We start from the raw sequence: 12828 nt of genomic DNA on the forward strand, positions 1-12828 counted from the left end.
CCACAGCGCGGAAGGCGTTATTGATTGTTGTGTAGCAGTGATCCAGCGTGTTCCGCTCTCTGGTCGGGTCTTTAATACACTGTCTGTACTTTAGTAGTTTGTGATTGAGATTCCCCTCGTTAAAATTGCCCAGGATTATACTTAAGGAGTCCGGGAAGGAGTTTTCCACACTTTGTTCCTGCTCCGCGAGCGCGCGCTCAGCAAACCGTAAACAGCAGCCAGGATAAACGAGGCAAACTCACGTGAACTGTAGAAGGGTTTGCAGTTGATGAAAAGATATTCCAGGTCGGGAGAGCAGAATTTGGAGATCACAGTCACATCGGAAGCCCAGGCGTTGTTGATGTAGAAACAGACCTCACCACCGCGGCGCTTTCCGGAGGGGAGCCTTTGCCGATCCGGGACGGATTTGCTCAGCCACGTCTCTGTGAAGCACAAGTCTCCGTTCCGTCTCATCAGCAACGCCAATTCGTCCAATTTGTTAGGTAAAGAGTTCACGTTGGAGAGGAAAATCCCAGTTAAAGGCGATTGCACGCCTCGCCTCCTCAGGCTCGTCTTCCTCTTCTGCGTCTCACGGTTTTAGCCAAATGAGAGCTATTTCTGCAGCAGATACTAAAAAAGACTGGAACTGTGTCCGTAGGAGTTGTGGTTCTGATGGATAAGAGCAGACACACAATTAACAAACAAAAACATGCAAAACAAGGCGCACCGAAACGCCGAGGCTGCCATCTGCGGCGCCATCTTGGGTAAAGTTTTCCTAGTTCTGATCGCTGTAAGTGATTCTTGTTTGAATCTGTGTGGGAAGAGAGCTGTAGGTGACAACAAACATGTGCCTCAAATGCAGGAGGACAGATGTCTCAAACATGAACGGTTCAATATAGAACTTGAGCAAGTGACGAAGGAACGAGACTTGGAAACGTGGTTCAGTGTCAAAGAGTCAAAAGTCTCTCTGAAATCAGAAAACTCAAGTGTATGTGAGCAGAAAACATTTCATTCATATTCCTCTCATTTTGAGTCATATAAACAAACGTATTAGTCTCTGTAGTACGTCAATACCTCCAGTAGATGGCAGTGGTGACGCTTTGAGGCCTCATTGGTTCCAGGGGCTTCATTTTGTCCACCTCACGGTTAAAAAGCTCAAAACTGTGTAATTATGACCCGTTTAAAATCAACCCTAAACCTGGAACATGGTCAGCAGTACACTTTTATTAGAAACAAACGTAAGCAACACATTTTACATTCATTTTTGGGACGAGTCCGACCCCCGAGTCTGACCCGAGTCCGGACACGTCGCGGTTCACATCTTAAGCAGGGGATTTGCACTTTGTTCATTCAGGGCTAAACGTACTGTACATTGTAACAAATACATTGCACCGAGCGGCGCAGATATGAACTCAACCATCGAGTGCAACGTTTCATGGAGGATTAGCAGGACATTTTGGTCAAGATGAATCCTTTTTATTGCACGAAATGTCGCACTATTTGTGGACTAAAGACGTTGTGCGTGGATTAATCTTCATGAACATAACGTGGGGAGAAGGAAGTAGGATTGACCTGAGAATATTGGAAAAAAATATGAAAAATCAAGATGCGAGACCGGTTCAAAGGCATTTACTGCTTGTTTTATGATCGACATCTGCGTTTGTGAAGGTACAATCCAAGTGTTACTGCAAAAACACTCACACAATCGCTTTTGAACTCGTGAACTATGAAGCTCAAGTAGCTTTTGTAATTGAAAAGCAAATTATCGGACCTTTTCGACCTCGTAAATTCAAAGTCGTTGCTTATTTGTTGCTGAAAATGCTAAAAACTGCGGCAATTAGAACTCATCGAAAACGTATAATATGCATATTTCATTTAGCCTCTTTGTTTTAAACATTCTGATGACGTAGTATTTTAAAGGGTTTGTTAAAGGTGGAATGGACGATTTTTTTCAGCAAATTTTGTATCATATTTCCTCGTGGCGTGGATAAATCATTTGTCCTGCCACGTATCAATCATAAAACGCACCTACCGCTCACCTGCAGCCGCGTGCGGTTCGTCCCCACGTTTCCGCGTGCCTAAGCGCATGGATCTATCATAATATAGTTCCCTCAGTGTACGGGGCAAAATGAAGACGGAGAAAGACAGTTCGAGCTGACGCAGAAGTGGACAGAAATCTACGGGAGACGAGCGATGCGATGCGCTCCGTTGAGCTAATAAACAAACGCACGTGTGTGTTGTATCAGTCCACACGGGGGAGTGGCATGCGCACTTCCGCCTGCGTTCTCAAATCGCCGAAAAATCGTCCATACCGCCTTTAATTTTATTATGATCGGGCCGTGTATTTATCTGTAAAAAAAAAAAAAAAGGGCAGATCAAATTCCCGAAACTCAAACTAACTTGTTTTCTCATTTTCAAACCGTTTTCCTTTGTGCCGTGAGCCATAAAAGTCTGGTTAATTCTAATAAAGCTTTGTCATTCGCTTCTGCTGGAATGCTCCGCAGTACGACATTAAACATATGCATCATTTATTCAATTACGGACGAAAGATTAAGATAAAGATGCCACTCATAGAATACGTCCTTGTCTGGTGACGGCACTGTAACTCGTCTTAAGGCGTTGATAACCAATCACAGCACAGGGGGCGGGGTCAGAGGCACCATATCCAGTGAATGTCTTAAAGGACAAATATTATGCATTTTGTCTATTGTTGTCATCCTTTAATTGTGCTCTTAAGTACCTTTAGTTTGGCGTCTTGTGTTTAAGAACAACATCTTAAAAAGAGCTTAAAAAAGTCAAAATTGCATTTGGAGTTTTGGCGCCATCGACAGGCTGCAGAGGGAACTACAACAGGCTCAACAACACAACACGGAAATATAAAGAAGCACGCGGTTGTACTGATCGTGATGAGATGGGAGAAATACCGTATTTTCCGGACTATAAATCGCACCTTATTTCATAGTTTTGGCCGGGGTGCGACTTATTCTTATATTTATATTTATATACTTATACTTGTACTCCAGAGCAACTTATATGTGAAATGATCTGTTATTTTCACACTTGCAACCGCCTTTCATACTCCACTGCGACTTATATATGTTTTTTTTCTTCTCTAGAACTTATACTTCGGTGCAACTTATAGTCCAGAAAATACGGTACACAGAATGAGGACTTCAAAGCGGTGCAGGAGATCTCGACCTCTCAAAAGTGTTTTTCTGACGCTCAGAGGGAACGCAGAACCATTTAAACCAGCGTGAATCGAGGTAAACACAACGGCACGTATGTTTTGGACGAAGGAACAACGTTAGAACACGATTAAAATCTTAAAAAACTAAGTCTTTAATACTAAAATATTCAAAATGGAGGTCACGCACGGTTATTCTTTTGCTACTGCGCTTTTGTTTTGAAGGACATACAGCTTTTAATGAATTATCCCTTCACTAATACTGTATATATATCGGTAACTAATATATCGGTCTTCTGTTTTGCCTTCCGGATACTTCCACGCGCACTACGTAACTTTTCAGACGCTCCACAGGGTTAGCTTTTCTTTTTTGGGGAACGGTCCTGCAATAAATATTCATCCTGGTTTTACATCAGTCAAGAGTAGGTCGCAGTTTGTGAAGAAAAACTAGAAAGTAGAAGAGGAAAATTACAGGAAGAAAGAGTCAATTTCTAAAACGGATTACAAACACAACTGTTACAAAATAAAAGCCGTTATCTCGCATTTGTTAAATCATAACTGTTATATGGATTGGACTTTGACCTCTGCCACTCACGTCCAACCAGGAAGTGACACAATAAAACGTCACCAAAATGATCAAAACTGGGGGGGAAATTTGAAGAAAAAAAAAACTCTCTTTTAGCCAGAATCCCACGTTAAGTTTTATAAATAAGACCCCGGGACAATGTTCTCGTAACTGTGTCTGGCACTGACCTCTCCTGGACGCCTGAGGGATTACACGACTCGTTCCAGACGAAGCACGGGCCGTTCAGAAAAGTTACGTAGCGCACCTTTTTAAGACGTGAATGAATCGTAACATCACAATGTGTCGAGTGATCATAAGTAAACACACTTCTTTTGCCTTTGACATTTCTTTGTATTGTAATCGTCCTTCAAACGCGCTCTCCAGTTCCCTTCATTTGGCTGTTCATGCTTTGGAAGTTAAAATCCTGTGTACATCGAAAACCACATTCCCTCGTCAGGATTTGGCGCTAGCATGACCTCTACTGGCAGCAGAGGGGAAACAAAAAAAAAAAACCTAGCTTCTTGCTCCCAACAGGCTAATACAAACGCGCAGTTGTAATGAACGGGATTCGATGGCGGAAATGCTCAGAGTCCGGTGATGGTTTACAGCACAGGAGACCTCAGGATTTCTACATTTGACGCCAAACATCGGGGACATTTGAAACGGACACTTTTGTGAGGCCCAGAGCCGAAAGAACTCGTAAACATGATGCATTAAAAACACAAAAAAGACAAAAAAAATGCTGAAGCTAAACGTGACTCTAGTTATGCGTTTGATGATTTTTACATACATTCGTAAAAGCTCCCAAAAAAGGTCAAGTTTGCATAATTTAAGACGGTATGGCAGCGTGTCGAGGGTTCAAGTCCCCGTGTCCCGTACGGAGGGCAAACACACTTCCCCTGCGTGAGCCTCCAGGGGCCTCCATCATAGCGCATCTCCCGCAGCCACAGCTTTGGGCATCACGTCCGGCTGGCTGGAGAAGGGCCTCGGGGCCAGCATCCTGCCGCTGAACAGCAGGGCCCCCAAAGCGCCTTTGCAGCTGGTGGTCCGGTTGGGCTCGGCCCTGAACGGCGCCGACAGGATGGTGGCCACCGTGTGCCTGCGGAGGTTCCCGGCCTTCTCCAGGTACGCCTCGCCGTCCTGCTCCACCAGGGGCGCCAGCGAGCACGAGTCGGAGGAGGCGGCGAGGTGCTGCGTGACGGTGATCTCCGGGCGGGATGGGTGCGAGGGCGGGGCCGGCGGACGGAGGTGACGAGACTCTGCGGGGGGGTGAAGGAACGGAGGAAGTGCATGAGATTTGGATTTTTTGGTTTGTTTGATGAGTTTAATTTATTATTTGTGTCAGTATTAAAACATCAAACTTGTGTCTGCGGATGAGAAAATGCCACTGCCCTCTTATAGTCACAGTGAAGTGGTAAATAAAAACAAGAAAATGTTCTCTTTTCTCCAAAAAGGAAAGAAAAGAGACAAAGACATGCATGTGTTGGGTCAAATTGGCAACTCTAAATTGGCCCCATATTCTGCTATAACACTTAAAACACTTGTATCTGCTATGTCCATATTTAAAACAAAAAAACACACACAAAATAATAATAAAATAAATAATAGTAGTAATAATAATAATAACATACAAGGTCTGGGTGAAGTGTGTTCTGTTCTGTTCTTTGTTCTATGTTTATTACTTTTCTTTAAAAATGGAAAAAAACAAACATACATAAAAAATTTAATAAAAAAGTAGCCTTTTCCAGCAGGTGAAAAAGTACTGCCCTCCAACTTTCCCACAATGAACCTTAAAAAATAGTGTCCAGCGCTGATCTCTAGAGGTCAGCGTAGACCACAATGCATTGGGAGATTCGGGGCCGTCAGCATTTTCAATCAGCCTTGAAACTCCCGTCTTATTTGAGAGAAACCGGACAAATTTGTTACCAATCGATATGATAAAACTTGATCTTGCATCTTGGAAGGTTAAGCTGGACTTTACTGTGATGAAATTATGAAATATCTCCCGAGCTATAGCTGAGAGTGATCGGGAGAAGCTGGAGGACTTTGGTTGTTTTAGTTTTTCCTCTTGTAAGAAAAGGGAAAACGCCGTCAGTGGCAGCGCGACGCCACAAGGGGGGAGCAGAGCACCAGAAAACAGTCGAACAGAAAGGTCAAAGTAACCACAGGAGATTTATCTGGTTTATACAACAAACCTGTCATTGTGGTTTGAAGGGCGGGGCTGTCAAACGCATCGACGCGCAAAAACAAATCGATTGTAAAACTAAAACAACCAGGCAGTGGAAAAAGGCCCTCGCGAGCAAGTGGACGACACGTTATTATAAATGTTATAAAAGGTCTTTTTGTCTGTGTTTTATAGTCTGTATAGCCCAGAAAATGATTACGGTGATCAAAATAAATGGTTTCCCCTCGTGCTTAGGGTCTATTTTTCATAAAACGCCTGTAAAACTGAGCCTCATTTCAAACTGAAGCTGTCCCTGACGCTCTGGAGCACAAACACTGGTCTGGAGCCTTTGTGAAGCTCAGACTCTGTAGTTTTGGACTCTTGTTTTACTCTGATCGTGAGTAAAAACCAGCTCTGCACAGAAGAAATCCAACTTTAAATCCCACCTAGATTTTCTTTGTTAAATAATGTGAATGAGTGAAGCTGGTTTCTGGAGGGATCGACCATTGACACTGAAAATGGGCTTTTATTTGGTTTTGACAGCACTTTTAAAAGCTGAAGCTAAATTCACTAAAAAAAATTGACTTTTAGGGACTCGTAATAAAGCAAAGAAGTCCATTTGTGAGCTTGGATTACAAACCGAGCCTGATGTTTCCCAGAACGAGCGATTTGACAGGAAACAAGTGAGCTACAGCTTTATTTTGACGGATCAAACGGGTGGAGAGTTCCCGTTTACCGGACGCTGCAGGTCGGTCGTCCGCCCCGACAAAGATGCGTCTTTACTGACCTGAGAGGAGGCGATGCGTTTCTTCCGTGATGTTGCCGAGATACGGAGACACCACGAGCCCCACCAAACGCTCCAGCCGAACGTACTCCTGGGACGGGCCGCCGGACTCGTGGATGCCCTGAACACGACAAGGTGCAAGTGATAGTTATGATGTGGCTGACGTTACAGACCAGTGTTTGTAAAGGCTGCATTTATTTATTGATTTGGACATAGGTCAACAAACACAAAACAACAACATAACAACAACAGAAAGAGAGAGAAAAAAAGCACAAAAAAAGAAAAAAGCACACAAAAATAAATATAAAAAAACACCCAAAAAAAAAGCATACAAAAAAGAAGAAAAAAGCACACAAAAATAAATATAAAAAAACACCCAAAAAAAAAGCATACAAAAAAATTGAAAAAATTGAAAAAGCGCACAAGAAATTTAAAAAAGCACACCAAAAATTTAAAAAAAAATAAAAGCGCACAAAAAATAATAAAAAAAAAAGAACAAAAATACACAAAAAAAACCCACACAAAAAAAACCACACAAAAACACCATAAAGAAGGAGCTGGATCAGGTGGAAAGTAAAGGAGTAAAAGTAAAAAACAAGGAAGTGGTATGAAGGTTATTTTGTGTTTTTAATACCAAAGCTTTTATTTTACACAGAATTTATGTAATATAATTTTTTGCATTTGAATTTTGTGAACTGAATTGTTTTTAACATAATTGGATGTTTAAAAAATTCAATGTTAAAAATGCAATGTTTTAATAATAATAATAATAATTAATAATACAATGCTTTAATATTCAGTTTGTACTGTGTTTTAAAATTTCAGTGTATAAAAATACAATGTCATGAATTTCAGCGTATTAAATAATTCAGTTCCCATAATTCAACGGCAAAAAATGTAATTACATAAATTCAGAGTAAAATAAAAGCTTTGGTAATAAAAACATAAAATAACCTTCAAAAGTGGCAAGAATTAAAAAAAAAAAAAAAAAAAAAAAGGAATTAGAGCATATTAAATTCTGAATAATTGTCCCATTTTGTCAATTTCTTTATAAAAAATGCGTCTATTTTTGAGTTGAGTCCTGGGATTATGTTTTCCCTTGTGCCCATGTCTGTTATGATATTAGTCCAGTCCTGAATCTTTGGAGCGGTTTGAGTCGTCCAGCAGTAAAGTAAAAAAACATCCACTGTAAAATGTACTGAAGTAAAGCAGAGATACCTAAGAACGACTTAAATACAGTACTTTTACTTGTGTACTTTGTTACTTTCCACCACTGCACATGAGATGCATAATGCACCTTTAAGGACCCATAATAAACTGTTTCAAACCTGCAGCACCAGCAGCATCTGAGTAACGATGGGAGGGACGGAGGCTGCGCTTCCCAGAGTGTCCTCCAGGTGGAGCTTCAGTAACACCAGGTCTCTGAAAGCCAACAGCGCCATCTGCCTGACGCTCAGCTCCTGGCCCTGCACGAGGAAGAAGGAGTTCAATAAGTTTCAGCTCCTGGCCCTGCACGAGGAAGAAGGAGTTCAATAAGTTTCAGCTCCTGGCCCTGCACGAGGAAGAAGGAGTTCAATAAGTTTTAGCTCCTGGCCCTGCACGAGGAAGACGGAGTTCAATAAGTTTCAGCTCCTGGCCCTGCACGAGGAAGACGGAGTTCAATAAGTTTCAGCTCCTGGCCCTGCACGAGGAAGAAGGAGTTCAATAAGTTTCAGCTCCTGGCCCTGCACGAGGAAGAAGGAGTTCAATAAGTTTCAGCTCCTGGCCCTGCACGAGGAAGAAGACAGAGTTCAATAAGTTTCAGCTCCTGGCCCTGCACGAGGAAGAAGACAGAGTTCAATAAGTTTCAGCTCCTGGCCCTGCACGAGGAAGAAGGAGTTCAATAAGTTTCAGCTCCTGGCCCTGCACGAGGAAGACGGAGTTCAATAAGTTTCAGCTCCTGGCCCTGCACGAGGAAGAAGGAGTTCAATAAGTTTCAGCTCCTGGCCCTGCACGAGGAAGAAGACGGAGTTCAATAAGTTTCAGCTCCTGGCCCTGCACGAGGAAGAAGGAGTTCAATAAGTTTCAGCTCCTGGCCCTGCACGAGGAAGAAGGAGTTCAATAAGTTTCAGCTCCTGGCCCTGCACGAGGAAGAAGGAGTTCAATAAGTTTGTCGTAAAACACATGTTATGTTTCCATGCGTTTGAGAGACACACGTATTGTACTTTATTACTGTTTGTACTTTATTACTCTATGTATTTTATTACTCTTTGTACGTTATTACTCTTTGTATTTTATTACTCTTTGTACGTTATTACTCTTTGTATTTTATTACTCTTTGTACGTTATTACTCTTTGTATTTTATTACTCTTTGTACGTTATTACTCTTTGTACATTATTACTCTTTGTATTTTATTACTCTTTGTATTTTATTACTCTTTGTACGTTATTACTCTTTGTATTTTATTACTCTTTGTACGTTATTACTGTTTGTATTTTATTACTCTTTGTACGTTATTACTGTTTGTATTTTATTACTCTTTGTACCTTATTACACTTTGTACCTTATTACTCTTTGTACCTTATTACTCTTTGTACGTTATTACTCTTTGTACGTTATTACTCTTTGTACCTTATTACTCTTTGTACCTTATTACTCTTTGTACGTTATTACTCTTTGTATTTTATTACTCTTTGTACGTTATTACTCTTTGTATGTTATTACTCTTTGTACATTATTACTCTTTGTACGTTATTACTCTTTGTATTTTATTACTCTTTGTACGTTATTACTCTTTGTATTTTATTACTCTTTGTACGTTATTACTCTTTGTATTTTATTACTCTTTGTACGTTATTACTGTTTGTATTTTATTACTCTTTGTACCTTATTACTCTTTGTACCTTATTACTCTTTGTACCTTATTACTCTTTGTACCTTATTACTCTTTGTACCTTATTACTCTTTGTACGTTATTACTCTTTGTACGTTATTACTCTTTGTACGTTATTACTCTTTGTACGTTATTACTCTTTGTACGTTATTACTCTTTGTACGTTATTACTCTTTGTACGTTATTACTCTTTGTATTTTATTACTCTTTGTACGTTATTACTCTTTGTATTTTATTACTCTTTGTACGTTATTACTCTTTGTATTTTATTACTCTTTGTACGTTATTACCCTTTGTACTTTTTGGTTTTAATCTGTCACAAGCTTTGTCAGACAATAATAAACTCTCATCTCATGCAGAGGATAAACTTAAGAGTGCACGTGCTGATATCGGTGACCGATATCGATCCTGTACCGATACCGGCACCGATATATCGCACGTCTCTCGCCCGCGGTCGTGTAAAAAGCCAGGACGGCGCGCGATGCGGTGCATTTACGGGTCGGCTGAACTCTGTGCCACGCCATGCTCGGGGCGGCTGTAGCTTTACACTTAGCATTAGCGCGCTAATCTGCTGACCTTTGACCTCGGTGACTTAGGGATCAGGAACTTTTAGCCGCGAGTACGAGCAGCCCCAGGTGTCGAGGGACTGCGAGGCAAACACTGCGGCTCGGTCATTTAAACAAACAAAGATTCAGAACTAAAGGAGGAAAGAATAATCTATAACACATGGACTCAGATCATGGGCGGGGCCTTTCTGTAGGAGAGGGTCAGAGGGAGCAGAGGAGAGGGTCAGAGGGAGCAGAGGAGAGGGTCGGAGCAGAAGAGAGGGTCAGAGGGAGCAGAGAAGAGGGTCAGAGGGAGCAGAGGAGAGAGTCAGAGGGAGCAGAAGAGAGAGTCGGAGCAGAAGAGAGGGTCAGAGGGAGCAGAGAAGAGGGTCAGAGGGAGCAGAGGAGAGAGTCGGAGCAGAAGAGAGGGTCGGAGGGAGCAGAGAAGAGGGTCAGAGGGAGCAGAGGAGAGGGTCGGAGCAGAAGAGAGGGTCAGAGGGAGCAGAGAAGAGGGTCAGAGGGAGCAGAGGAGAGGGTCGGAGCAGAAGAGAGGGTCAGAGGGAGCAGAGAAGAGGGTCAGAGGGAGCAGAGGAGAGGGTCAGAGGGAGCAGAGGAGAGGGTCAGAGGGAGCAGAGGAGAGGGTCAGAGGGAGCAGGCAGAGGAGAGGGTCAGAGGGAGCAGAGGAGAGGGTCAGAGGGAGCAGGCAGAGGAGAGGGTCAGAGGGAGCAGAGGAGAGGGTCAGAGGGAGCAGACAGAGGAGAGGATCAGAGGGAGTAGAGGAGAGGGTCAGAGGGAGAAGAGGAGAGGGTCAGAGGGAGCAGAGGAGAGGGTCAGAGGGAGCAGAGGAGAGGGTCAGAGGGAGCAGGCAGAGGAGAGGGTCAGAGGGAGCAGAGGAGAGGGTCAGAGGGAGCAGACAGAGGAGAGGATCAGAGGGAGTAGAGGAGAGGGTCAGAGGGAGAAGAGGAGAGGGTCAGAGGGAGCAGAGGAGAGGGTCAGAGGGAGCAGAGGAGAGGGTCAGAGGGAGCAGACAGAGGAGAGGGTCAGAGGGAGTAGAGGAGAGGATCAGAGGGAGAAGAGGAGAGGGTCAGAGGGAGCAGAGGAGAGGGTCAGAGGGAGCAGAGGAGAGGGTCAGAGGGAGCAGACAGAGGAGAGGGTCAGAGGGAGTAGAGGAGAGGATCAGAGGGAGAAGAGGAGAGGGTCAGAGGGAGCAGAGGAGAGGGTCAGAGGGAGCAGAGGAGAGGGTCAGAGGGAGCAGACAGAGGAGAGGGTCAGAGGGAGTAGAGGAGAGGATCAGAGGGAGTAGAGGAGAGGGTCAGAGGGAGCGGACAGAGGAGAGGGTCAGATGGAGCAGAGATGGTCAGAGGGAGTAGAGGAGAGGGTCAGAGCAAGTAGAGGAGAGGGTCAGAGGGTCAGAGGGAGATTGGACCTGCACTGGGTAGAATATGGCCTGAAGCGTCGGCAGCGTCTCGGTGAAGAAACGTTCCCAGGCGTCGGCGAGCGCGGCGAGCTGCTCCTCTCCTGGGAAAAACAACACAGAGCACACACGGGCAGGGTTACCACGGCGACGCACACGGAGAGGTCACGTGACACGCCGGACAGTGACCATCTGTGACCAGCAGCGCCGCCGACGTTCACAGACGCATCGTAACCACAGTTTTGTTCTTTGTTCTCGTCCTGATTTAAACTCATTTCATTTGCCACAATGAAACTTTCGCTTTTTCCTGTGCTATTTTCAGACAATCTTATATTTAAATCCAATATAAATTACCGGATAAAAGGAGGATTTGGTCCAGGATTTCAGACAGGCCTCGGGTGAGGAGCTGGTTCTGAAAAAACAAAACAGTAAACGTCATTATTTCTGCTGTGGTCATTTGAAGTGAAAAAGGTTAAACGGATCTTCTTCTGCAGTTTCCCCGCGTCAGTGAGAAAATAAGTGCATTAGCGACGATGACTTCCTCTGGATTCAGGGCTAAACACGGAACGACTTTACGACTGCGACTTCACGGCTGCGAGAGAAACCGCTGTCGGGATGTGATTCATTCATTTGTTTGTTCTTGTGAGGCTGCGAGGGACGTCGAGGTTACTCAGGGCACAATATCAATCGCAATAAAACAACACAATTTTGGCCATTTAACAAGTTAAAATTAATCTGAATGTAAAACACTTACCGTATTTTCTGGACCGTAAGTCGCACCTTTTTTCATAGTTTGGCCGGGGTGCGACTTACACGATGTGATATTATTCGTTATTTTCACACTGGAAACCACAAGAGGGCGCTCTAAAAGTCTCCTTTTGTGAGTGATGCTTTTTATTTCTATCATTTTACTTTATTGTATTACATTTTATATATACATGCATTTTAAATCATTTTTAATCATTATTTTTATTTTATTAGGCCCGAGCGCCACAAGCTGGCGAGAGGCCTATTAATCTCGTGAGGCCGTGCAAAGCACGGCTGCGAAAATGCGCACATAGTGCGCACGAAATCGAGCGCGAAGCGCTCGCCCACTTCCAAACACTCACTAACGCACTCCTTCACTCATGCACGCCCCGTGCATACTAATTAGTAGTAGGAAAATGGAACATTACCGTTGTAAACGGGCGAAGCCCGTGCAAAAGTGCGCACTAAACGAGCACTTTACATTGGGATCCTCATATAAAGCACTCATTTGCGCTAAGTAGCTCACGAATACGTTCCCCATCTCTTGCATGTTCCGTGCATATAAGCATGTA

General features: G+C 43.5%; 1 protein-coding gene across 1 annotated transcript in view; it reads right to left on the reverse strand.

Moving 5' to 3' along the window:
- Nucleotides 1-1193: 1193 nt before the first annotated feature.
- The window catches only part of LOC140348950 (proline-rich protein 5-like), a 40756-nt gene continuing 29121 nt past the window's right edge, over nucleotides 1194-12828 (reverse strand). Inside the window, exons 5-9 of the mRNA XM_072435124.1 lie at nucleotides 11864-11921; nucleotides 11522-11613; nucleotides 8005-8142; nucleotides 6680-6797; nucleotides 1194-4987 (exon numbers count right to left, since the gene is read on the reverse strand). Of these exons, the coding sequence (XP_072291225.1) occupies nucleotides 4653-4987; nucleotides 6680-6797; nucleotides 8005-8142; nucleotides 11522-11613; nucleotides 11864-11921 (741 nt within the window). The 3' untranslated portion in view covers nucleotides 1194-4652. The remainder of the gene's footprint in view (nucleotides 4988-6679; nucleotides 6798-8004; nucleotides 8143-11521; nucleotides 11614-11863; nucleotides 11922-12828) is intronic.

This window comes from Eucyclogobius newberryi, unplaced genomic scaffold (assembly GCF_026437365.1).
Source record: "Eucyclogobius newberryi isolate DKJ021-1_F unplaced genomic scaffold, fEucNew1.0.hap1 SCAF_7, whole genome shotgun sequence".
Taxonomy (NCBI): Eukaryota; Metazoa; Chordata; class Actinopteri; order Gobiiformes; family Gobiidae; genus Eucyclogobius; species Eucyclogobius newberryi.